This window comes from Petromyzon marinus, chromosome 43 (assembly GCF_048934315.1).
Source record: "Petromyzon marinus isolate PM22_M1 ecotype Great Lakes invasive population chromosome 43, UKy_Petmar_22M1.pri1.0, whole genome shotgun sequence".
Lineage (NCBI taxonomy): Eukaryota > Metazoa > Chordata > Hyperoartia > Petromyzontiformes > Petromyzontidae > Petromyzon > Petromyzon marinus.
Window position 1 is genome coordinate 5,470,813 of NC_133709.1, and position 26,528 is coordinate 5,497,340.

At 48.8% G+C, this 26,528-nt stretch overlaps 2 protein-coding genes across 8 annotated transcripts in view; both read right to left on the minus strand.

The window, feature by feature from the left end:
* The window catches only part of ST13 (ST13 Hsp70 interacting protein), a 32,694-nt gene extending 26,393 nt beyond the window's left edge, over window positions 1-6,301 (minus strand). The window contains exon 1 of the mRNA XM_032970087.2: window positions 5,994-6,301. Within this exon, the coding sequence (XP_032825978.2) occupies window positions 5,994-6,103 (110 nt within the window). The 5' untranslated portion in view covers window positions 6,104-6,301. The remainder of the gene's footprint in view (window positions 1-5,993) is intronic.
* Window positions 6,302-9,742: 3,441 nt separating this feature from the next.
* Window positions 9,743-26,528, minus strand: part of LOC116951439 (CREB-binding protein-like) — a 50,075-nt gene continuing 33,289 nt past the window's right edge. For 3 of the 7 annotated variants that reach the window (XM_032970047.2, XM_032970052.2, XM_032970045.2), the window contains exons 19-32: window positions 24,959-25,198; window positions 24,692-24,780; window positions 21,584-21,694; window positions 20,019-20,075; window positions 19,806-19,883; window positions 19,558-19,625; window positions 18,812-18,974; window positions 18,209-18,355; window positions 17,692-17,805; window positions 17,149-17,314; window positions 16,769-16,936; window positions 16,427-16,597; window positions 15,611-15,892; window positions 9,743-15,190 (exon numbers count right to left, since the gene is read on the minus strand). In XM_032970047.2, the coding sequence (XP_032825938.1) occupies window positions 12,617-15,190; window positions 15,611-15,892; window positions 16,427-16,597; window positions 16,769-16,936; window positions 17,149-17,314; window positions 17,692-17,805; window positions 18,209-18,355; window positions 18,812-18,974; window positions 19,558-19,625; window positions 19,806-19,883; window positions 20,019-20,075; window positions 21,584-21,694; window positions 24,692-24,780; window positions 24,959-25,198 (4,428 nt within the window). In that variant the 3' untranslated portion in view covers window positions 9,743-12,616. The remainder of the gene's footprint in view (window positions 15,191-15,610; window positions 15,893-16,426; window positions 16,598-16,768; window positions 16,937-17,148; window positions 17,315-17,691; window positions 17,806-18,208; window positions 18,356-18,811; window positions 18,975-19,557; window positions 19,626-19,805; window positions 19,884-20,018; window positions 20,076-21,583; window positions 21,695-24,691; window positions 24,781-24,958; window positions 25,199-26,528) is intronic. The other 4 variants (XM_032970048.2, XM_032970050.2, XM_032970051.2 and 1 more) reach the window with 4 other exon arrangements.

Consider the following 26,528-nt stretch of genomic DNA (forward strand, 5'->3'; position numbering starts at 1 on the left):
TGGGCAGAGTTAATAAATTCGTTTGAATATTTACCCAAAACCCAATTCATCAGAGCCACAAATCCAAGAGTATGAGCAGCCATCAGCAGAGTCATCTCTGGGCATTGCCACCATTTTCTTTTTCCCCCTTCATGGACGGACATGCTCAATGGGTGACGCCCTATGAATGAATGGGGGTGGAGGTTTTACGAGGCTCCTCCTTCCACACGCCCTGCACGTGTTGGCGTGCTCCCCAGGCCATGGGCTCTGCAAACGTCGGCAAACCAGAATGAATATAATAGTGGTCAACAGCAGGCACCGGTCTGCATTGAGCCAAAGGTGGCCCCATTATTAAGCAAATACAGCAGCAAGGGATTCCTGCTGCAATTCTTGGCTGAGCTAAGGTGCGGTGGTCACGTGCACAAGACACCAGACTTTTTTCCCCGCAGATGACGTGGTGGTGGAGGAGGGGGTGGTGAAATGAGGACAAGACGAGGCTTTTAAAGTCCCCGTTGGCCCAAATGCCAGATTTATCGGTGGGACGCCATCGGGACAGACGGGACATCTGCTGAGACCATGCAGAGAGCCGGGACCCCACAACAAAGCAGGGGGGGGCACTTTTTTGAGATCCTGTGTTGAACTAATTCGCTCATAATGAAAGCACGGTGAAGCTTCTGGATGAAAATAAGTGTTATAAAAAGCGCACTGCAGTTGTGGCTATTATTTAAAGAGGAAAATCTATTCCTTTATTAAATCAAAGTGAGATTTCACAGAGGCAAACGTGAACAAATGAACACATACATCCTCTTTGGACAGTTCTGTGAATGGATTTATATTTAGCGTTCTATTCTTTCATCATCGTTGTAAACCAATGTCTACGTACGACCTAAAGTCATCATATTATGTTTTTTTATGATGCGTCATTCCTTGATAATTAAAAATAGCTTTCATAACGTACACTAAAGGTACTACAACTATTAGCAATCCACCAAAAGTCCGGTTTAAAAAAAAGACCCTTGCAAAAATCAAGTGTTATTTAAGAATGTATGCATGCATGTTGAACTTATTTTGCACCGTACGTTGCCAACTGTGTTAATCAAAGGTGCGGGGAATCGGAAGTGATTTGACCTGGAGAGCGGGTTAAACATTTAACAGAGTAGCTCGGTGACCACTGCCATACTGCCAGTAGCAAAGCAATATTGAGCAAATACTAGAGGATGCAGAATACTGGACTGCATGTTTGGACAAGATGAAGAGAGGAAGTAGGGAATGCATGCCACTTATCATCCATTGCTGTGAACGTAAGACAACTGTGGACAACACACACACCCTGGGATAGCGGAGCAGATAATATAAATAATTGTTCAAATGGTGATACAAGCACAAAATTCGGCACATTATCTCCTTAGGGTCACTTTATAGGAAAACATGTTAGCCACCTAAAAATCAAAGATGGCCACCGTTTTTGTAAGACGGCCACCATTTTTCACATAATGCCCACATTTTAAACATTTTGAGCAGAGACGTTAAGTCGTATTGATCTGAGATAAACAAGGTAACAACAAGGGAGCATTCAGCAGTCCCAGGGAGACCATTTGGGAGAAGGGGATTGAGTGGCCCTGTGGGAGGCGTAATTAAAGAGCACATGGCTGCTTTGCGTGCCCTGTAATTTCAGAATAAAATTGTCAAGTTCACTAACTTTCAAAAGTGGAGCAATTGTTAGATTTAAATTGTATTTATTTCAGCAGGAAGGGCCCAAATTATGTGTTAGGTTCTATGTCACGTGCACCCTGCGGCAGTACAGATGTTGCAAAGTACAGATCTCAGTTACAATCGCGGTTTCAAAAGTCATGATACAAACATAAAGTACTGGCACTTGTCAACATTAAAAAAAATTACTACATTATTTAACGAACAAAAATACAGGATTTATTGATTTAGTAAACCAAACACAATCAGTAACTGGGAACTTTAAGTATGATCCATACAGACTTGGGCTTCGGCTTCTCTGATGATTATTTATTACAGCGACATCTATGCAGGACCTTTAGCTGTAGGAGCGAACAGAAGGTTTCCTCATGGGTGGCAATGATTCAATTCCCAAATCTAATAATGTGATAAATAGGCGTTCAACAATGGGGAAGCAGTTACAAAGAAGGCCCGTCCCTCATTGTTGAATGCTCCTAATACAGTGTATTAAGGTATAGTTTTCCTTGTAAAGTATGGATGGAGTAGTTCCGTGGTGAAAGAGGATTTTTTTCTAATAGTGCGGCATAAGGCCGAGACGCTGAGTGGTCGACCTAGCCCGAGTTTTCTCCCTAAACAACGCGGACATTGTGGGGCCTGGTTCAAGGCACCCGTGGTCATACGGAAGTCTACATTTGTGAGCGTGCAGTGACACCCCAGGAGTAACAGTATTTGAACACACAGGGAGGACACCGGTACAGGTAGACATTGAGATATAACTGGACGATTTAGGGAGACACCGAGCGACAATAGAAGATATAGGGAGATAGGTTACCAAGTAGAAACGTATTAGGTAGATACTCGGGGATCTGTGATGATGGTGTTCCTTGTTCCTCAATTATCCCTGAGACAAGTTACCAGTCCGTAGCGTTGCAGGTAGATATCAGGAAGTCTGTGAGAAATGTTCTCATTACCAGTTTATTTTGTGGGACAAGTTACCAGGTTGTAACGTATCAGGCAGTTGGCTGGAAGTCTGTAAATATTTGTCAAGTTACTTGTCAGTCATTGTGACTATCAGGTTTTACTGGATAAACTAGTACCAAGTGGTAACTTTTAGGTTGAACTATGCATAGTCAATGACAAAGATTATTATTTCCTCTATCTAACCACTGGGTTACCTATTTTTGTACTGTATTATCTTGATGTACACTTTATTCATGTATATTACCTTGAGGGGTTGGACTGGCTGGTTAGTTTGCGTGGTTCGTTTGCAACCGGAAAAATGGTGACGACCAGGAAGGAGTGATCTTATCTGGAAAGGTAGTTGTACCAATAACACATTTCTCTCGTTCCTGGTTCCTCGTCGCATTGCCTTTACTTGGTATTTTGCTACTATCCAAGTTAACTACTGCGGGAGCTTCTTTCACTTTTGTCTGCTGAAGCATACTGCAGTGGGAAAGTGGCATTGGGTAGCATGGCCGGTGCATGTGGTGGCTGGAGCTGAGCACCATACAATTTTCCGAAGTTCTCCTTAGACGATGAGTGTGTGTGTGTGTTTATGCAGGGTTGAGCCCTCTTTACTGCGAGATCAGCACGAGGAATGGATACTTTATTTTTGTACTGGACTGTGATACGTGTACTGATAAACTTGGCTAGGTGATGGTTATTCGTGTTATGTATAACACGCTACCGTTTGGACCTTTCCGCGACGCACCGTCTGGTTATTTGACCTTTTTGTGCATTCGTCGGAATGCGATTTTTTTACTGTGTTTTTTTTGGTGTTAGTAAATCATGTTTTTGTTGTTAAAATGTCATACCTGTCAACCCCTAATCAGCGCCTACCTTATTACGGACCATTTCAGACCTTTTTGGTCACCCCATGCCCTTATAAATCTCAACATTCATCCTACAAAGTCCCATCACAAGGAAGAAACACACAACCAAATAGACAAAACAAAACATGTTTGCCCGTATTAAAACGGCTGCACGCCGTACGGACCTGAAAACGATTTCCCCGTTCAAGAATACGGGGTAAACCGTATGGGTTGGCACGGTGTGAAATGTACTGGTGTGGGAGTTCTGGTTTGTCTGGGGGCGTCCTCCCGAGCTGGGGTGTGGCTTAAAGGACTGTAATACAATGACTGTAATACAATGACTGTAATACAAGGACTGTAATACAAGGACTGTAATTCAATGACTGTAATACAATGACTGTAATACAATGACTGTAATACAATAACTGTAATAATGACTGTAATACAATGACTGTAATACAAGGACTGTAATACAAGGACTGTAATACAAGGACTGTAATACAAGGACTGTAATACAATGACTGTAATACAATGACTGTAATACAAGGACTGTAATGACCCAATAACAATGCCCGCCATTCGTCACGTCACGGTCACCACGGCGCATGTGCCAGGCGCGGTGCACTTTGAGAGGCTGCCACGTGGAGTGTCGAACGCTCGCTGACAGGTCTCGGGACAGACCCAGCAGGTGCCATGGGTTGGCTGACTGAGATGACCGGTAGATGCACACCAGCTGTACCTCCTCCCCCCCCACCCCCTACTGTGCCAACTTGATGTTTTTTTATCCGCACAGCGCTCCGCTCATTGTTGTGAGCAGCATCGCCCCTCCGTCCTCCGTTGTTGCTGGAGGGCGACTGCCTTCACAACTGCCGCGTCCTTCACGAGCCTCCAACCCGTGAGACGTCGATCTTCACTCAGCCACTATATATGCACCACCCATGCCCATTTTCCACTGCAATATGAATTACCATATTGGTCAGTGTGTGTGTGTGGAGGTTGAGAGGCTGCGTGGAGCTGTGTATAACCGAGTCCGAAGTAGGCGTGTCGAGCGGTCTTTGTATGTATGGAGAGTGAAAAGCTGTCCGTGTGGAGCTGTGCGGAGCTTTGAGGGTGACAAGCCACGATGAGCTTCCCCCCTTTGCTTTTTGGCGCTGTGTGGAGCTCTGTGGTGCTATGTGTGGCCGCGTGGAGCTGTGTTTGGTGCTGTGGAGCGATGCGGTGTGGAGCTGTATGACCTGTGGAGCTGTGCGTGGCCGTGTGAGGCTCTGGGTGGCCGTGTGGAGCTCTGTGTGGCCGTGTGAGGCTCTGGGTGGCCGTGTGGAGCTGTGCGTGGCCGTGTGGAGCTGTGCGTGGCCGTGTGAGGCTCTGGGTGGCCGTGTGGAGCTCTGCGTGGCCGTGTGAGGCTCTGGGTGGCCGCGTGTGGAGCTCTGGGGTGGCCGCGTGTGGAGCTCTGCGTGGCCGCGTGTGGAGCTCTGCGTGGCCGTGTGGAGCTCTGCGTGGCCGTGTGTGGAGCTCTGCGTGGCCGTGTGGAGCTCTGCGTGGCCGCGTGTGGAGCTCTGCGTGGCCGCGTGTGGAGCTCTGCGTGGCCGTGTGGAGCTCTGCGTGGCCGTGTGTGGAGCTTTGCGTGGCCGTGTGGAGCTCTGCGTGGCCGTGTGGAGCTCTGCGTGGCCGCGTGTGGAGCTCTGCGGGGCCGCGTGTGGAGCTCTGCGGGGCCGCGTGTGGAGCTCTGCGGGGCCGCGTGTGGAGCTCTGCGTGGCCGCGTGTGGAGCTCTGCGTGGCCGCGTGTGGAGCTCTGCGTGGCCGCGTGTGGAGCTCTGCGTGGCCGCGTGTGGAGCTCTGCGTGGCCGCGTGTGGAGCTCTGCGTGGCCGCGTGTGGAGCTCTGCGTGGCCGCGTGTGGAGCTCTGCGTGGCCGTGTGAGGCTCTGGGTGGCCGCGTGTGGAGCTGTGGGTGGCCGTGTGGAGCTGTGGGTGGCCGTGTGGAGCTGTGGGTGGCCGCGTGTGAGGCTCTGGGTGGTCGTGTGGAGCTCTGGGTGGCCGTGTGGAGCTGTGGGTGGCCGTGTGGAGCTGTGGGTGGCCGTGTGGAGCTCTGGGTGGCCGTGTGTGGAGCTCTGGGTGGCCGCGTGTGTGGAGCTGTGCGTGGCCGCGTGTGTTGAGGCTCTGCCTGTGGCCGTGTGGAGCTCTGCCTGTGGCCGTGTGGAGCCCTGCCTGTGGCCGTGTGGAGCCCTGCCTGTGGCCGTGTGGAGCTCTGCCTGTGGCCGTGTGGAGCTCTGCCTGTGGCCGTGTGGAGCTCTGCCTGTGGCCGTGTGGAGCTCTGCCTGTGGCCGTGTGGAGCTCTGCCTGTGGCCGTGTGGAGCTCTGCCTGTGGCCGTGTGGAGCTCTGCCTGTGGCCGTGTGGAGCTCTGCCTGTGGCCGTGTGGAGCTCTGCCTGTGGCCGTGTGGAGCTCTGCCTGTGGCCGTGTGGAGCTCTGCCTGTGGCCGTGCGTTGCCGCGTGAAAGCTGCGAGGCGGCGCGTACCTCTCCAGCCACTGCTTGAAGAAGTGCAGCTCGGGCTTGTGCAGCACGCCCGGGTTCTGCGAGCACAGCAGCACGAACGCCTTCAACTGCGACAGCTTCTCGGGCTCCATCTCTCGCTACGCGTACAGCTAATCGATCGGGCACTGGGCGGCGTTATTATTGTTATTATCGTTACTCGTTATTCGTGTACGGCAATTGTAATTGTTGTGATAATTCGCACTTGGTAGCCGCGGCCTAGACAAAACAAGCACTACCGCCGCTGCCGAAGAGAGAACGTTGTGTGGAGTGGGTGGGGGGTCAGGGGCGGTGGCCTCGCGCGTCACCGCCCACGCTCGAACCAATCGCGGCGCGCCGTGCAGGCATCGTGACGCGGCGCCGACCAATCGCGTCGTGGGCATCGCCCCCCCCCCTCTCTCTCTCCGCCTCCTACCCCCTCTGCAGCCCCCCCCTCCCGTGCCCGCCCCTCCCCCCGCCAAGGGGCGGGGGTCGAAGATTCCAGAAGCGAGGGAGCGCCCCCCCCCCACCTCTCTCTCGCTGTGTGACCCCTCGCTGTAATGTTTGTAATTAGTAGAGACGAGTGGTAGGGGGTGGGGTGGGTGTGGGGTTATTCTTTGGGTCTCTCGGTAAAGTCACGTAGATAGATTACTCTGATGGTGCGCTGTGTTTGAGTTGTGTGACGCCTTTTGGTGTCTTCTGGTCCAACACCAGTGGAGACTGGGCTCTAAGAAAAGCCGTCTCGGGTGTGGACCAATCAAATTCAAGGACAGTGCCAATATCATTATCAGAGTTTTCTTTGGTTCTTTCGGTAAAGTCACGTAGATAGATTTCTCTGATGGTGCGCTGTTTTTTGAGTTGTGTGACGCCTGTTGGCGTCTTCTGGTCCAACACCAGTGGAGACTAAAGGGCTCTAAGAAAAGCCGTCTCGAGTGTGGACCAATCAAATTCAAGGACAGTGCCAATATCATTATCAGAGTTGTCTTTGGTTCTTTCGGTAAAGTCACGTAGAATGAGAATAAAATAATAAATTGATAAAATAAAATAACACAATAATATTCTCACGACGTTTCGGCCACAACACAAAAGGACAGCGCTGTCCTACCAGACAGTCTCGTCCCTTCACCTGATGAAGGCCGCTTGTGTTGTGGCCGAAACGTCGTGAGAATTTTATTGTGTTATTTTATTTTATCAATTTATTATTTTATTATCATTCTACGTGACTTTACCGAAAGAACCAAAGAAGATGAATCATTGCAGTCACGAAAGCTTTAAATCGAAAAATTATCAGAGTTGTCTCTTTTTGTTTGCATTTTGACTGCTTGTGTTGTGGTTATTGCAAACATGATGCCTTGAATAAAGGTGTCAGTTTTTGTGCCAGTTAAAAGGGTAAAACCTATTCCTATATCACGTAGATAGGTAGAAAGAAAAATAACAAAAAAATAACTAACTCCGACGTTTCGATCACCACAACACAAGCGGTAGTCATCAGGAGGGGAAATATTCCTGAGTGAAGCTGCTGAGGTGTCTAAAGCAGACTGTCTTAAAGGTTTAGAGACGGGGGAGGTGTTTTGTATATTCGTTTTTTTTCAATTAATGTTACTCTTCGTATTTGTTTGCTTTTAAAGCACACGCGGTTTGCGAACTAAATGTGCTACACGGGAAAAAGTTTTGCTCCCGCCGAGGATGTAAACGTGAGAATTTTTTTTATTGTTTTATATATATTTTATTGTTTCCCTTCAACGTGACTTTACCGAAAGAGCTAAGAATATATGTAAACGTTGCTCAAAGATATCGCAACTCGGCGTTGCGATATCGCAACAAAGGGGTATATAATAACCGCTTACGTTTTAGTCAACAACTTTAAAACAAACTAAAACACACCCACGTAATCCACGGCAATGAGAGCGGGCCGAGTGAATGCGTTTGGGGTTTTTTGTTTGTTTCTGGTTGGATGTATTTCGTTAATGCGATTCGTTTCACATTGCTGGTTGTCCCCCCCCCCCCCCCCCCATTGCTGGTTTTTAATTGAAACCGCTCGTGCGGATGTTGATCATGAAACTTGTTGTTCAGACGCTTCAGAAAATATGGCACGCGGAATTTAAGGAATCCGACCTCTCATTTCGATAAAAAAAAATTCAAGTCACGTGAACCCCGCTGGGTTAAATCTTCAAGAGGAATCTGACTCCCCAACAACCCCACAACCATTCATGGCCAGCCAATCACGATACTCACCAAACTTATCCTCCCCCAAGCACCTTTGGATCCTCTTAATTTAATATTGTACATGGCCTTTGGGGCCATCCATGACGTCACGCGATTTTGGACGATTTTTGACCCCCCCCCCCCCATCGTCACACGGCGTCACAAAGTCAGACCCCCCCCCCCTCAAATATGACGTCACAAAGCTCTGCGCCCCCTCCCCCCCAAGAAAAAAACATGCTTCAAATCGCGTTAAACTACAGTATTGCCATTGTATTGCGTATTTAATGAGCCGATGCACTCTGATGAAGGATAAAACATTTAAAAAGTCTATTTAATTAAGTAGAACGTGTTGTCTATATTTATTTAAAGTTGCGACATTTTGATGTGACGTCCCATTTCTCAACCCCCCTCCCCCCCTAGGTGCGTGACGTCAATTATGGACGGCCCCTTTGAAACAACCCAAATCCCGACACTATTCGTCACGGCTCGATAGGTAACTCAAACAGGAAACGATTTACAAGCTGGCTTATATATTTCCTTCCGAGTCGGTGCACGACCACGTGGCCATAGCGGGGTCACCTTGAATCGGGGATTGCGATCCTGATCGCCGAACCATCTCGCCCTTTTTTCTTTCTTCCCAATTGCGATGTGCACATTAAATGCAATTATAATCTTGAGGCTGGTCGATTACGACGACGGGGCGATGGGAAGTCTTGCCCAGGTTGCCGAGAACACACGACGGGCTCCGACAACAGCTGCAGAGGGCCACGCGTCCATCCACGTGGTGGCCCAACACAGCAACACCGCGAGCACCTGCTGTTGTTGTACGTGTCTGCGGGTGCGTCAGCTCGCGGTTTCAATTTTCTCCGCAAACAATGGGGGCCGGGAGGGATATTGAACCGCGTCAGAACATCGAACGACAGACGCGATACGATTGACAATGCCACCCTAAAATGGGCCACACGTCCCACAACCTCTACACACACGTAAAAAAACACCTCCCCCCCCCTCCACCATTCCGATCATTCGCTGACAGCTTTTGCAGTGATTAGGTCTATACGCCTGAAGCTCATTCACGAATATCGACGTGCGACAGATCGGTGAAATTAATGTGCGGGGCAGTGGCAGGCGAGACGCGGTTTTGTTGCGAGGGGGAAGGAGAAAGCACATTTTTCTGGAGAACTGCACTTAAATCTCGCGTACTGTGCTGCAGATGAAAATAAGTTTATAGGGAAGGACAGGCAATCCTCGATGTAGTCCCACGGAATACCTGGTACGGAACCCCGTGTCGTGTAAAAATTATATGCTTGAAAACATTGTCAAAAAACACGTTGGAGTGTCATGGAGACTTCATTTGAGTCATTGATGGCTGCAAGTCACGGTTGACAGCATATTTCTTTTCATTGTGACATTCACGATCTGGCACAGGCATGTCGAGAATAGAATGAATGAACTCGATCACCACCACCACCATCCCGTGGAAGGAAGATGAAGTAGTATGGGCCAAGGTGAACAGGCCTTCATGAAACAGTCACACGGCGTCACTTGGAGAAGGTTGGTAAATCCCTTTTATCAAGAGCGCTTACGTACAAGGAAACGTTGAAGGCGGAAATTATGGAGAAACACAAATTGTCTATACATGGAGCATGCGCCAATTTTTCACCGAAATAAAAAGAGTTAACATTTTGGCCAGCGGGCAGTATTAATTGTGAGTAGGCCCTCAAGGTGTTTAGATGGCACACACAATTTTATTTCCAGTATTTAAATCTGGTTATTACTTTAAGTTTAAACAAGATGTCTAATCAATGAAGCAATGTAATACTGCAGATGTCAAATTTACGCTCGTCTTACTAGAGAATGGATTATCACATTGCAGGTGGCAAAACGGGTGACCAAATAATATTAACAGTTTGTATTAGCGTCTTTATATTACTGTAGAGTGTTAAATTTATTTTCTTTAATTGAGTCATTCACTCAGCTCTTGGGACCTTAAACTCTATAAACATACAAATTCTAAATATGCTTTGACAAGGCCTAAAAAAGCAGCAGAAAAAAATGTCACTCAACACAATGTTTCCTTGTAGCTCGGCACAAGTTTTTTTTACAATCACCACGTACGTAACTCCCCTACAGCAGACGCACGCATTTCATTTGACTTTACCGAGATTTAAATAACAAATATGCTGCTGCCGAAATGAACTTAACAACCATTTGCTTGCCAGTGTCCTCAGAGTTATGATCAACGCATAGTATGCATTCAGAAAATCGTTTGTACGTAAACATATCACCGTTTCCTGTGAGAGGCTCGCAATTTACAGGATACATTGCTGAGACACTTCGCTGGGAGCTCATGCACGAGAAGTCAATCTATTGCTTTTTTTGCCATCATGTTTATTCAGCAGAAAAACCACAGCAGTGTGGTTACGTATCGCCGACACCTAAAGTTGTGCTCCTCCTTTGGAAAACGACACATTCCAAGCAGGGCCGTTCAACGAGGATTTCTGTTTCAGTGTTTTAAATCGTTGGAAGAAATATTACAGTATTTGGATTTGTCCCCATCTCACCAAGCAGCAAGCACCTTGTATGTAGAAACGGTGCAGAGTTGGTCATGGCAAGGGAACATGACATTTAATTCACGAATCAACAAGTTGGCGGTACCTCCTATTATTGACATGAAGAATAAAAAGTGGGATGACCTTTTCCAAATGACTGCTTAATGTTCAACAAGTGACCAATAACGCTGGGATCCTCAATCAACACTGGACGAGGTGTTCAACCCAAAACCATAGGATAAAGTGTTTCTACCGCAATTTAATTATTCTCCGCTCAGCAATCATTGCCAATATTTGTACTGAGTCAAGTACGGCCAAATAAAGTGCAAGCACCAATTTATTGGTTTTTCAATGTTTTAACAAAATCTGATGAGTGTGACCTTATTAAAAGCTTGTAAGAAACTAAGAGAACTAAAATTACTAAAAATATATGGCAATGAAATACGATAAACTAAATTCCTGATAAAAAAAATCCGTTGCTAGTGTTATCAAATTACCATATCACAATCCAAGCCTACACCTAACATGAAAACAGCGTAAATAGATCGCTACATCGCACATCACAACGCCAACGTTAATTCAAGAAGCATGTCAATTTCACTTGCCATAGTTTGAAACCAATTAAATTATAACGCAACGATCCGTAAGTGATCATTTGGTGCCAAGTATGTAAAGATTCACGATTTACATTGTTTTATTTAACAAAACAGCAGTCCTCCTTCCACCCAGAAAAAAAACTTCAGGAATTTTTCAACACTTGGCCGGGTCACGGGCGTGCGTCCAGGTTTGTGTTCACGGCACCTGGGCGGACTGAGAGAGAACATGTCGACACTAACGCTGCGAGTAGTTGTACCACAATCTCATTTATTTAGCACATTACTGCAGAGGGACACAAGGGGCCGTGATTGGCTGGCAGACAGTCCTGTAACACAGTTTATATGTACATGCCCCCCTACCAAGCAAGCCACTTCCCGAGCCTCAGCAATGGGTGGAAGTCGGCATCAATGCACAAGGGCTTTGGTTCTTGTACAAACGTAAATTCAGCGGCAACAAAAAAAACAAATAATAAAAAACAATAACACTCCCCCAAACCATTTACAGCATTAACGCGATATCAAGGTCACATCACCATTTTAAAGGTGCACACATTTATTTCAGTTAAGCATAAAGGAAGGAAATATGCAGTTTTTTTTACAGTGCCTTCATTTACGTTCCATCATATATTTATACCAATCGTATTCCAAGGGCCTGCATGATTTACACTGTTTTCTTTCTTTGACAAGATCTTTACACTCCAGAAGCAACCGAGAGGGCACGGGTAAGAAGCAGCTTCTACAGGCGTCGTGAGAGAAAAACTAGGGCTAGGAAGAAACCAGGAGGCGGAATCATTTCTACATCCAAAAGACAGAGGCATCGGCAAATAAATGTGCGCGATATATCTATAATTCCTAACTATACAAATTAATACTTGAAACGTCTCCACAGACACTTATAGAAAAAGTTTAAATTCTTCCGGCTATATCTTCATCTTAGAAAGAATGACATTTTTTTGTGTACATTGACATGTTGCATTTGCCACAAATGAATTTGGACACGATACAACATGAATGCAAGAAAGACGGAGGAAAAAATATAAAATATGCATATTAAAAGTTCGTTGTTGAAAAATCAGTGTCCTTAGCAAAACAAAACGATCCACTGCGACCATCTCATTCCGGCCAGCATGGAATATATTAGCATTAGCTTCCCACAAGAATTACATCCTCATTACTAAAGTTTTCTACGTAAATATTCCCAAGTTTAACTGTACAAAAACAAAAGAAAAAAAATTTAAGTCAAGTCCGAAGGGTGTGTCCATCTCCACACGCAACACTACAACGTCTCCACAAACTTTTCCAGCTCGTCAGGCGCTTGCGGACCATTGCCCCCCATGTCCGACCCATCGGCCCCGAGGCCCATGTCCCCCGGCCCCAGGTGGTGTTGTCCCATGCCAGGCCCTGGCAGCTGTGGCAGCATGGCGCTCTGATCCGGCGCCGTGAAGTGTCCCTGCTGCTCCATTCCCGACGGCTGCGGCGGGCCGCCTGCCATGCCTGGGTGCGGGGAACTCGTCTGCGGAGAGACGTGGTGTGGCGACGGCTGTATCCGCGGCGACGGGCTCGAGTGCGGAGGCTGCGACTGGGGCCGCGGCGATGGCACAGGCTGCGGCGAGCGCACTTGGTTGCTGAGTGACGTTGGGATCTGCTGGCCGGCCATATGCGCCGCTTGCTGCCCTGCCAGCATGTGCTGCTGCTGTGGGCTCATGGGCGTCGACTGGCCGCCGCCACTCGCTGCTGCGGCCGCCGCCACCAACTGCTGCTTCATCTGAACCTGTAGCATCAGTCGCTGCTGCGCCTGGGTGATGGCCGTGGGGCCACCCTCGGGGCCCATGCCACCCTGCGTCATCCCGCTCATCATTCCCTGCTGCCCCATCTGTGTCGCCTGCATGCCCAGATGCTGCTGCATGCGTTGCTGCTGCTGCTGCTGTTGCTGTTGCTGCGGCGTTGCCTGCTGCATGGTTTGCTGGTAGCTCGTGGGCTGCGGTGCCTGGAACTGCCCATGAGCGCCCATGGCCTGCTGCTGGTACTGTGCTCTCCGCATAAGCTGATACGACTGCTGCTGCCCCACCACGCCCGGCCCCATGCTAACGCCGGGGCTCATGCCCATGCTTTGCGCCTGCGGGTTCATACCCATGCCGGGCTGAGGGCCGCCAGGACGCATCGCCATTGCATTTTGCATCCCCTGCTGCATCCCTGGCTGAGGCTGCATCCCCTGCTGCATCGCCTGCTGCATTCCCGGCTGCATCGCTTGCTGCATGCCCTGCTGCATGCCCTGCTGCATGCCCGGCTGCATTCCCGGCTGCATCCCCTGCTGCATTCCCTGCTGCATCCCCTGCTGCATCCCCTGCTGCAAACCCTGCTGCAAGCCCTGCTGCAAGCCCTGCTGCATGCCCTGCTGCAAGCCCTGCTGCATGCCCTGCTGCATGCTCTGCTGCATGCCCTGCTGCATGCCCTGCTGCATGCCTTGCTGTGGCGGCATGCCCGGCTGCATGACAGGCTGGCCGGCCTGGTAGCGGGACGCTCGTTGCTTGATGAAGGCCGCCATTAGCTGCGGGTTGCTCTTGAGGATGTTGAGCACCTGCTGCTGCTGCTGCGGAGAGCTGGGCGAACGCAACGTGCGCAGCAGGTCCTGCAGCGCTGACGGCGGGATCTGGCCCCGCTGCACTCCCTGCGTGGGGCCCTGCATACTGGGGCCTACGCTACCACCCTGCGCTGCCACCATGTTCATCTGCTGCTGTGACATGCCCATCTGCAAGCCCGTCGCCCGCTGCATGCCCGGCTGCATCTGCTGGGTCGGCATGCCGGGCTGCTGCCAATGATGCATGCCCATGGCCCCTATGCCCTGCGGCAACTGCTGTGGCCCGCGCGGAGCCGTCATATTTAAACCCAAATGGTTCATCGACGTCATCTGCTGGCCGGCCATCATCATCGGCGAGTTGCTCATTCCCATGCTGCCGTTGATGTTGGATGGCCGCGAGAACATGGAAGGCGACTGCTGCGGTTGGGGCTGCTGCGGCTGCTGTTGCTGCTGCTGCTGCGAGGCTATGTGCCGCTGGTTATGCGCCGCCATCTCGATCTGCCGCGCCATCTCCACGGCGGCGGCTGGCGGTGCCTGTCCGGGCCCTGGCTGCCCCGTCGGCTTTCCACCCGACATCCCGGGGGCTCCCGCTTGGCGCGCCATGCCGTTGTTGGCCAGCGTCACGTTGTTTGGCGGCTGCGAAAGGCCCGGCGGCACGAGGGCGGATTGCGGCGGTTGCCCGACGGTGGGGCCTGGGGGCGTCTGGGGCACAGCCTGCGGCCCCGTCGGCGTGGTCGGCACCGAGCTCCCACTGGTGCCCGTCGGCGAAGGCAGGCCCGCGTGCGGCGGCGTGACTCTCGGCGGCGGAGGCGGCTGCTGCTGCTGCGTCACCTGGGTCATCGCGGCCATGCGCCGCCGCAGCATCTGCGCCTGTTGCAGGCGGTGCTGCAGCTGCTGCTGCCGCAGCTTGTGCTTGATGTTGAGGCAGAAGGGCACGGGACACTTGTTCTCCTGACAGTGCTTGGCATGAAAGCAGCACAGCGCTATCAGCTGCTTGCAGATGGGGCAGCCGCCGTTGGTCTTGCGCTTGCAGACGCGCGTGTGCTGCACGACGCGCTTCATCTTGAGGCAGGACGGCAGCGAGCAGTTGGCGTTGAGGCACTGGCACGCGTGCACCAGTGACTGGATGCAGCGCTGGATGCTGAGGCGGCGCGACTCCTGTGGGTTCTGCATGGGCTGGTTGTTGCTGTCGTCGTCCAGGCCCAGGCCCCACTTCTCCATCTTGTGCTCGTGGCCTTTGGTCTTGTAGCAGGCCACGCACAGGTCGTAGTCCTGCAGGCATACGACAAGGGGAGAAAAGCTCATTGACCAACAAGCCCTCAAAAGCCACTTGTGACCTTTAATTTGCACTTTCTTTAAGAACGCCTCCACTAGTACTTTTATTTTGAACCACTTTTGTCACGTGACATAACTCGTATATTTCTGTACAAGAGTAATGTTTATTTCTCTGTGAATTGAATACACACACTAATCAACGCGGCACCAACGGACGCTACATTTTCTACGTAACTATCCTTTTGTTTTACTGCTGAGAGTAACAAGGTTAGCGCCGAACCGGGGAAGTAAATACCAACACGCGTGCACAAAAACCCGAGGCCAATCAGAGTCCAACACAAAATGATAATATCGACAAAAAGTCTCGCGCGATGGCGGGCGAGAGACCGTCGCCCCCTCTTCACTTGGTCTGCGCACCTCGCACACGGTGCAGTGGTAGCGTGTCTCCACGTGGTGCTTGCACTCGTTGCAGGTGTACACGAAGCGGTCCTGCCCCTGGTTGTGCAACTCCACCAGCATGCACATGGTGGACCATTTGGCGCGGCGGAGCGACGAGAACTCGTAGTGCTTGTCTCGCGCCATCGTCAGGAAGGCGTCGCGCCCGTCCATGAGGTCGCACGTCACCAGCGGATCTGGGTCCTGGATTGGCGGCACAGAGTTTGCCGCCGCCGGGGGATGAAGCCGGATGACGAAGAACACCTGGAAGGGAGGACAGAACATGGCAGACGAGGCGAGTTGAGATGCAGGTCATGAGGGAAGCGGAGATTGGAGTGGAAGCCTCCAAGTGGGAAGGGCTTGTTGATTAATTAATTTAAAACGTTCACAGCAATTTTCACCGATTACAACCCAATTGTAATGCCATCACGTGTACAATACGGATTGAACATTAAACAAACACGTATCTGGCAGGGGTTTGGGATTTCAATGCAGAACCCACCTATACCACCCCTTATCAACCCAGGCACACGTACCCACCCAGCCAACCGTACCCAGAGAGAGGTCTGACAGTAACATCTATTTGAATGTATAAAGCGTATTAATACAACACCCATACCCTTAGGGTAAAGTCACGCGAATAGAAAAATATCTACGTGACTTTACCGAAAGACCCAATGAGTATGAATTCCTGCAGTCACGAAAGCTTTAAGTCAACCCATACCCATCTTACGCAAGCCCAACTCCATAGCCACCAATAAACACCACAGCCACTCTTATCCACCAAGCCAGACTTACCTCCTTGTGTTTCTCCATGGTGGCGTACAGCTTCTGAGAGAGGTCGTTGGACACGCTGGGCATGCCTGGCTTTTTCTTGCTGGTGCGGCTGCTACTACTCTTGCTCTTGCTTGTCTTCTTGTTGTTCTTCTTCTTGGCGTTTTTGCTATCTCCCTTTTTCCCCTGCACAATCAGCGCAAACGAAAAAGTGCGTGACGCTCTCAGAACGCAAGAGCGCGGGCGCAGACGTACACGCTGGGGACCTCAAGCAGAGGCATTATATGGGACCTTCGGACATCGGCAACGGCCCAATGACCACCACCGAGTGAGCGGTCCCTGCCCATCGTACCATACGGCCCTCACCTCGGTGCTCTCGCATGATGCACTCGTCTCCTCTCGCTTGCGCTCCTCCTCCTCTTGCTCCAGCTCCTTGATGCTCTCCTCAAGCACGTTGGGCCAGAAGTCTCCCTCAAAGTAGGGCAGCTCCTTGGCGCTCGTCAACCGGTCATCTGTGGCCTGCTTCAGGATGTCCTGCACCGTGACATCGCCAACGTACCGGGTTAAAGTCAATACTGCAAAATTAAAAATGTATCCAACGCAGCTCGCGCAATTCGGGCGCCGAGGACTGATGCACATTCAATTGGTGCTTAAAGGTATAACCACTATGTCAGCGGTTAACATGCTCACATGATGATGAGCGTGGTTGATGGGCACACTTTGCTGTTCGTGCGTCGCTGCATTACCTTGTAGTCATGGACGATTCTCTCAGCCACTGCCTTGTCCAGCATCTTCTTGTACCATTCTTGCAGGCGCTTAGGCTTGGGTATCCTCTGGTCTGGAGGGTGGCAGTGGAAGATGTAGTCGTCGCCCTCACTGGGTGGGCACGCCCAGATATGACCCTGGGTATAGCTGTGGACACATCCACGTACGCGCGCACACACACGCACACACGCTCCGAGTCAAGGGTGTGCCCATCGGAACCAGAGAGAACATTCAGCTTTTCTGCTCGCATAATCACATGTTATATAAAGGTTACTACTTTGTAATCAACATCTCTGGGCTGCAATTAGAATTATAACGGGCTGCGGCATGTGAAACCGCCAAATTAGATCGCCTAAATTAACAAACATCTTGCCGGTTGACAGGTGTTGAATACTTACCGAATAGCATTTGCCAAAGGGCAATGCAAGACTCAAAATTCCCCACAATCTCCAACGGATTTGACAAAACCAAATGCATTCGATTTCTGGACGAGAGGATGTTTTCTCCTTTGCCTCCACACTCACCCAATTTTCTTGACGTACTCCAGGTAGCCAATGAGGATCTCGTGGTAGACAGCTGTGCGTAGGTGTCGCGGTCGGAAGAAGTGCACACTGTCCAGGTACGATATATACACCCGCCTAGCAAAGGGGGACCAGACATGCACGCGTTATGCCTGGCTCAACTGATGGGGATAGTCAAGTGAGCTCTGATTATGGCTAGTACGATGCACAAGGAGGTCGCGTAGATTATAGAGCTGGCCCAATTTATAACAGCTATAATACTGGACGATCTGTTTTATCAATACTCCGTTAAAACTATATTTTATTTCCAAGCCTCTACATGTCTCCCACCAATCTCAATACACAAACTTCTCAAAACTCTTCTGATACACTTTGTCCAACATCACTGGTTTTTCATCAATCACCTACTGCACAAGACCATGGGCATGCATCATTAGAAATATAGTTAGTATAGTTGCAACAATTACATCGGCGGGGTTAAGGCGATGTATTAAGCCTAATTGGCAGCACGTGGCCTTACCTCTGATTGGGTGGCGGACAGTCGGAGCCGTACTCCTGGACGTGCATCCCAAAGAAACAAACGTCGACGCCGTCAATCTCCTCGAAGGCAAAAAGTGCTTTAGCTCGGTAGGGGAACGAGTCCGCCATCTCCCCGTTGTCCACAAACCTAGCCCAAGTGCAGAGGGCGAAACGCACACACACACACATCAGCTTACAGGCGAATTAGGCTTCTACATAATGGTAAAGTGCAAACACATTGGATACAACATATTAAGCCTTTCAAAATAATAATTACAGGTTTACGCATCCTTGTGAAGAACAAATGCGTTACATTGTAGTGACATCAAATGCCATATAGGCAATGCTCATCACCCCACACCCAAAATGTGTCGACCAGTTTCCAAGAGATTTACACGACTATTTTCCAGATTGATCACTGTATCCATACACCTCGCCTTATATTAATCAGCTATGTATGGTGTGGTGCCATCAAGTTTATCACGAGAATGCCAGTCGTGTTATAATACATATTTGCTTCCGATGGCTGAGCTAAAATGCGTAGAGCAAACCTGAACCGGGCACCACAGGGCGACCACACTGCTGCTGCCGCCCGAGAACTCACCTGGCTTTCATCCCAGGTTTCACCTCCACCGTTTTGTCGGAAACATGCACCACGCGCACGGTCACTTCGCCCGCCTCCGGACAGTTCTGCCGCCGCAGGAAGTTGTTGACGCGATTCTCAAGGTGAGTGCCCAGTTTGGACGTCGGCAACCCCGCATTCAGACCTGTCAGGTAGAGGAACAGTTATAGCAACTGTCGTGACTCGACTCCATCTCGAAAGCCAATGGTATATATCAAGCACTGCAATGTTAGCAGGTATGGTAGGGGTTGGAGCTGCCAAACCCCTACACACATACGGCTACCTCAGTGGCAAATTCGCTCACCAGCAGATTATTCAGACACCCAGGGTTATTGCGGACTTCCAAAAAGAATCCGGATTAAAATCAAAGCATACCCATTAGAGGAATTAAAAACCATTACTTGTGATGTATGCCATACTCAAAACGGATTAACGTGTTTACTGAGTGAACAAGAGGCTGGGTGCGTGAATCAAAGCCGTGTTGCAACACCGCGTAAGCACAACAAAGTTTAATGCTACAGAATTTACACTTGTAATATTTCAACGAATATCAGGGGCCCTGTCAACATGGTCCTTCCAACTCTATATATATGGTGAGCTGTGTGGCACATGAAGCTCAACAGGCTCTGCTCATTCGCCGTTGGAACGCATCTCAGAAGCAGCACTGTCTTTGGGGAGAAGAGATTAATTTCAGGATCACACTGTTGTGGCCATCGCACTCCACTTACTTTTAGAACAAAACTTGTTTTCTTTCCTCGTCCTTCCCGTTTTCTTTAAACAAGTGTCACAAACAAAGCTGCGGACATAACAGGAGGGGTCTTTCAGTAAGAGGTTACCGCACACATTGAGCGTAAATATTGAACACACAAACCACATTTGAATAAAATCCCAAATAAGAAATGTTCAGCTTTATGGAAGGCGGGGGGAGGGGGGGGGAGACGTTTTTATTTTAAAAGAAGCCTAAGTCATCACTCACCCGGCTGGCCAAATGGTCTCATTGTGGAGCGCACAGATTTGGTGCAGCTTTCGTCCACACTCCTTACACTCGACAAACCTGCAACAGCAAAGCACGTGTCAAACAAGGTTATACAGGGACAGGCAGGTCGGTGGTGGATGTGCAGCAATTACAAAGAAAGTGCAAGGGAGGGTGGCTGGTGACTGGTGCCAGAAGTGAACAGGGTGTACTCACGGCTCAGGATCAAGAGTGTCATTTTTCTTCTTTTCAAACTGGTCCTTGTTAATGGTCCTGTAAGAAACAGTGCAGCAGGGTTACACACACAGGAACATCATGGGATATGCCGGCTATAAAGCCAGGCAGGTTCCCCCACACAGCCACCATTTATATCGAGGTGATAGAACACTCAAAGGGTAGTAAAACATCTAAAATAACGAAATATATTCAGATTCACCATTAACTTCTCTTATTTGCAATATTGTACATCCTGACATTAATGTAGTTTATATTTTGTGCATATACATGAAGCGTAAAAATTAATTTTCTGCATCTGTTTAAATGCAAATAAACGTGTATTTAACACGACTCCTATTGACTGCCCCTGGCCAAGTTACTGGCGGGATTGCATTTTGATCTTCAGGGTCCTGATTTAATACACTAGATTGCCAACGGCTATGCATTTGTGACCAACTGTGGTAACTTCGTGAAAATAAATACAGCGACATTTTCTGTCAGGGCCCATGAAAACAACGTGTGCAAAAAAAAAAGGCTGAAAAACAATGTTTGGTCTAAAAAGCACACAACCTCGTGTAATTCCTGACACCTGTCCGATCTTACTTGAAGTTTCCACCCCAGGTGCCCACTAGGGGGAGCAGCGACCACATGGCCAGATTTAGGCAGCTTCACATATTTGGCAAAAGAAAATGGCGCAGCAACCGTCCACAAGAATTTCGAGCAACGATTGCCTCAAAACGGACCTGGTGTATCAATGGTATTTGCCGTGTGCCTTGTTGACTTAAAATAACATCCCAATGTGTGGATGCAAAGGATCCCCATGTTCACAAACGTCAGTGTGTGCAATTGGTCAGTGGTCTTCCTGTTGCCACGGCGCACACACAAGAGCACTGGACTTTTCATTTAAGGTGCTGCTGGCCATTGGGAAGTAGGCCAAAATTACAGGCAATTCAGAAGGCTGGGATTGAACTGATCGTCTATGGCGTGGCTCCATTAAGCTGCACAATCTGTTTACAATGAGACGGCATTTGTTTTATTCAATGCATTTGTAATGCTCCGGTACTCCTTTAAAGCTGCAAACCACTTTTTTTTTTGCAAAGGGGTCCCCTTTCTGCAACTAATATATGCCAACAGACCATTTGAAAATGGTAATTGCAGTCTTGACACTACCACACAAACTTATAAAATATTATAAACATATTGCGCTATGCACTCAGAAGAGCACTTCGAATTCCCTGCTGCCAGATGCATGTGTATACAAGCCCAGGCTTTTTGCCGTTACATAGACTTCCCCATAAGCATGTCAACCAATAGACCATAATGAAGAAAAGTCTGATGTCGATCAAGTTGACTTAATCAACACCTCAAAGACACTTGTTCCATATCCTATCGAGGGCCTTTGCCAACCATGCCCACCCAACGAACCCGTACAGGCGTGGATTAAACAGACACAAAAATAAACGCCTCATCCTGGCACAAACACCCCGCACTCCCCAACAGTCCAAAGCTATAGCCACCCCCACCCCCCCCCCCCAAAACATGCACACACCAGTCTGAGAACTTACGTTTGCGGCTGAGAGGGATCATCCCCAAGGGATACGGTATCCCCTTGGATCTCATTGAAGCACTTTTCACAGTAGTGATACCTGTCAGCAATAAGGCCATATTTGGGTGAACTGTCCGCCCCAACAGAACACAGCCAACGCGGCGGCAACGAAGCCAAGCAGGGGAGGGGCGGCGGGCGGCGACGGCGACGACGACCGGCACAAACCGACGGGGGAGGGTGGGGGGGGGGCAGGGAGCGATTGGTTGATGAGGTTGCAAGTGGGAGGAGGGCAAGGGGGGAAATCATTTTAGGGGGGGGGGTCGTGAAGGGGGCAATGCGTGCGGGTTTTTTTGGTGGGGAGGAGGAATAAGGGGCGTGTAAAATACAAGGGTAGTGGGTTGTGAGGTAGGGAGGAAAAAAAACAAATGGTACACACACAAAGGGGAGACGCAACACAAAGACAAACACAGAGCAGAGAGCCAAAGCAAAGCATTAGATTAGCAACTGATTTCAAAATTAACACGTCGATCAAGTCACGTTACAATGAATTCCACCCGTAATCAACCGCCACCTTCCATCGATTCCTTGACTAAGCAATCAAGATAACGAATATCATTAACGCCATCGTGGCTTTTTATTGGCTGTAATAATTTTCTCAATTTACTCTTGCCATGTAAATTACGGTTACAATTTTATCTACAAATACAAGCAGGACTTTACTTCTTTTAACAGTTTACACGTTAAAGAATTCGCTACCATAATCAGCAGTGAAGCGAATCCTTAGTACGAGATTGCAAAGCGAAGCAGGAAATGGTAAAAATACAAAATGCAGCAAGCATGGGGGGAGCTTGAACGAGAGGGGCACAGGACAGCGACTTTGGGGGGGTCGGGGGGGGGGGGTACGGTTTAACCCTCAAGCCGGCAGCCATTTATAAAGAGCAAGCGAACTCTTTCCAACGTTCATTTCGTGTAAATAAAATAAAATAAAAACTCCTGGATGCGAGGGCCAATGCCTCTTATCTCACTGAGCAATTGTTCTTCCGAAGTGTAGACTGACTGAAAAAATACATGCAACAGAGTGTTGCATACAAAGGTTCTGTGGCTGATACAATTTTCAAAATGCACGTGCTTGCTTGCTTGCTTGGGGGAAGATTTGGGCTTGAGCAGCCCTAGTTGAACCAATAGGATTCCCAGATAAACCACAAAGGTATATCCATCACAACACTTCACATCATTTTAGAATATCACCAATGGCCTTTGTATACAATAAATTACAAGCAACGACTATCAATTTGAAGTGCAGTGTCACCATAGAATTGAGTAGAGATTGGAGATTATCTGTGCGCAACTGAATGGATTAACTGTTTGGCCTTTGTAGAAAAAAACATAATTTTAGAAATGTGAGAAATTAAAAGGTTTCCCGAGCAGCCAGTGGAACAGGTTAGAATAAGTGGTGGCTGGGGTGGGAAGGGCATGGACAGGAAAGGGAAATCAGTCAGAAGGATAATGCATGGACTGGAAAAAGCAGGCAGTGACAAAGAACCACGGGTTACATCTGTAACAGCAAGACCACATTCCCCCCGTGTCTCCTCGTGCAAGTGAAGCGAACGAGAAGCTTGCAAGGTGAGGCAGAGGATGAACAGTCTATCCACGGAAGATAATGTTACATCAGAGATCCTGCGCAGAACACCTAGAGTCACGTTGAAAGGGTCTAAACGTCGCTGCACTAAATGACGTGTTGTTTTACCCTTGCACATACAACCCACAATGCCAAGATATTCTTTTTATATATTTTTTTAGGATATGCTCGGTACAGTTTAAGTTTTTAAATTTAAAAGACTGCAATTGTGTAACTCGTGCGGCTTGCATCACCATCATGTGTCCATTGTGTTGTGTGGCCATGATGGGATGAAAAAACATCTAAATCAACTTACACCGGCAATTTATAAGGTTTTGTAAAATGTTATCACTGTGGAGCAATGGCCTTATCCTGCAAAGGACGTCACAGAATATTTAAAATGTTCTATATCAGACAGCACTCATTTGGTAATGCCAAACCAAAATAGCTGTGACCCTTTGAAACCTTGCTGTGTAGAGAACATGCTAAGCGTGAGGTTTATTTTTTTAATTAATCTGCACAAATATCAAGTGGCATAGAAGTCTGGTTTATTCATTTTCCACTTTCGAATTGTGTGAACTCGGAAAAAGTAGCACATCACAATGCGTGGACTGCACTTGCAACGGCTGTCCACAGAATTAGGTCTCATAAAAGTGACAGGCTTGTGGTGGTGCAAACACAATTCTGCAAGGAGCCTGTCTACATCTTGCAGAAGAGATAGCTTCCCATCCCCCCCGTTTCTTTCTCCCACATCTGCAAGCCTGTGTTCCATCTGCGGTAGGATTTAAAGACCAGTTTGGTGCAGAGTGATAAGGGATAGGTTATAAATCAAGTCTTATGCTGCAAGAGAGAGGTTAGTGGAAGTGAAGACAAGGACCTGCCAGCAGAAATAGGAAAAGCTTAAGAGCAAAGACTGAATGAGAAAAAAAGAAACGAATGACATTTTTAAAGAACCATCCCACAGCTTTGGCAGTTCACCCATTTTACACTGGAACATTTGGGCCCCATTTGCAAGTGCTAATTGTATAACCAATCATCTGGCCCACTTCTGTGGAAGAACAAAAACTCAACAAGTGGCGTGGAACGCGGCGGTTCTTGTCTTGAACTAACGCAAAAACAAAACGTGTTAGTTCTGCTTTTAATTTAACAGTTATTATTATGACCACGATGTAATTAGCTTTTACAACTATTATTAATAGTAGCAGTTAAACATTGATTGTGTACATCACAACGCTCAATTTAAACGATACTGCTGAATATAGGCCACCTCAATGAAGCTGCACAACGCTTCGTCAGACTTTTGCTTTGTTGAAAGTCAACGTGGCAGCAGCCTTGCTTGCTTGCTTTTGTTTGGCGCCAAATGTGCGCACATAACATTGTCGGGCGCTTCCAACGATGACGCAAACTAGCAGGCAACACTCGTGCCGTTTAGCCGGCGACTGGCTTTGTGGGCGGGGGAGGGACAAGGCACGTGAGGGGGGAAGCCACTTGTGTGCGGCGCGCGCTCACCTGTTTTGGTAGCTGAAGTAGGAGGCGTCGCGGGGGATCGTGCACAGCTGCTTGCCGTAGCAGCACAGCGTTTGCGGGGAGAACTCGTACTGAAACGACACGGGCACAGGGGAAAGACACCCATGGCATTAACAACGATGGGGCACCATGACCACTGACGCCGCCACCTAAAAGTCATCGCGTCGAGGTGGCATTGTGGACAAATTTGTAGACGAAGGGCTCGGCACCGTGCAAAAAAAGAGTACGGGCACAACAAATCGAACTCACCTTGCGCCCACAGCAATAGCCCAAGCTCTGCATGACGGGGTCGATCTCCTGTTCGAACACCTCGGCCAGCTTGGAGCAGTACTTGTAGACACGCGACGTCTTGCGGTTGTAGAGCCAAGCGTTGTTGAACATGAGCCACACGTCGTCCACGTACTGCCATGGCTCCTGGTACTGCCCCGTGTCCAGTTTCCGCTTTATTGTCGACAGGTCCATTGGGGTCTTGACGATGTCAAAGTAGTCCTGCCGACACGGCGGCAACGCGAGAGTGAAGGGTGCGCTCGCCCAGCTCGGCACGCGACACGGACGCGCTCAACACGCCACGGTCAGAATAAAGCCGTTATAGAATAACAAACAAAAGCACCAATATCAAGAAATATCAAGCATCCGAAAAAACCATCGCGATGGCTATGCAATCTTATGTTTGAGCGAAGTGAATTCTCATGAACCCTTAAGCGTCTGGGTAACAGCTCGAGTCAAATTAAGTACGTACATGAGCAGAAATAACTGCATCCAGTTAAAAGGCTGCAAAAGTTGTGGAGTTTAATCGGCGAAAGTGTTATAGATTCACTTGTAGGTTGAGAAATTTAAACGCGATTGAGGGAATGGCGTACAAATCAAGCGCTCAATTCCTTGACAGCGGCAAAACAGCAGCACGATCGCAACGCACTTACTACCCTCCACACTGCACCACCTTGGGGGCCAAAATGTGTACAACCTTATAAGGTAATGCTAATCCGTCACCGCTAGCAATTTCATAATTTGGTGCGTTTCTGTTAAAGAAACGTGGCTTTACGGTGTCTGGGTGGTTCACATGTCACTCAGAGCAAACACAGCCAGGGGGCATGGGTTCGGGCGAGCAATTGAAAACAATTAATGAGCTTCACGCACGTGCGCCTTCAGCACATGGCTAGCAGGCCGTCAACAGTCAAGCCGCATTGTCGATACCACGATTGCCTGGTACCCAAAATATGTAAAATAAAGAGCAGCGTTTTGCTCAAGTCTCCGAATACACGGGCATTATGTTCACGGGCATGAGTCACTTGGGACCAAAACAAGCTGTGGCTTCTTTAAAGACACGTTTTTTTTTATATATATAAAGGACCTGAAACGGTCAGTACGTAAATTGGCCGAAGGGCGCAACGTCCTCCCCAACGAATTGCACAGAATCACGACGAAGGCTGAAGGGGATCATCAACTTTTCTGCAGCAGAAACTGGTACCACCATTGTGGCCAGCAGATGGCAACACAAACGTGCGTTTGGCTTGAGCGTGGCTTATCACGGAGAGGACCTTTTAATTTGGAGCCTTAAATCACTGTCGCGCATAAAGTTGCCGGTCAAGAAATGTCCGTAGGCACTTGTGGGGTTTAACGGCTTCATTTGGCCTTTATTTATTCATTTTAAACTATTTTACACGTGTAGCATCATGTAGCGATTTTGCAATTGGAACTATCCAACACAGTTTTAGCTCGCTCCGTATAATAATGGTACAAAATCTCCCGTGGCTGTGTCTTACCGTTTCGCAGAAACGCCAAAAAAATTTGATGACACATGCGCGCACACACACACACG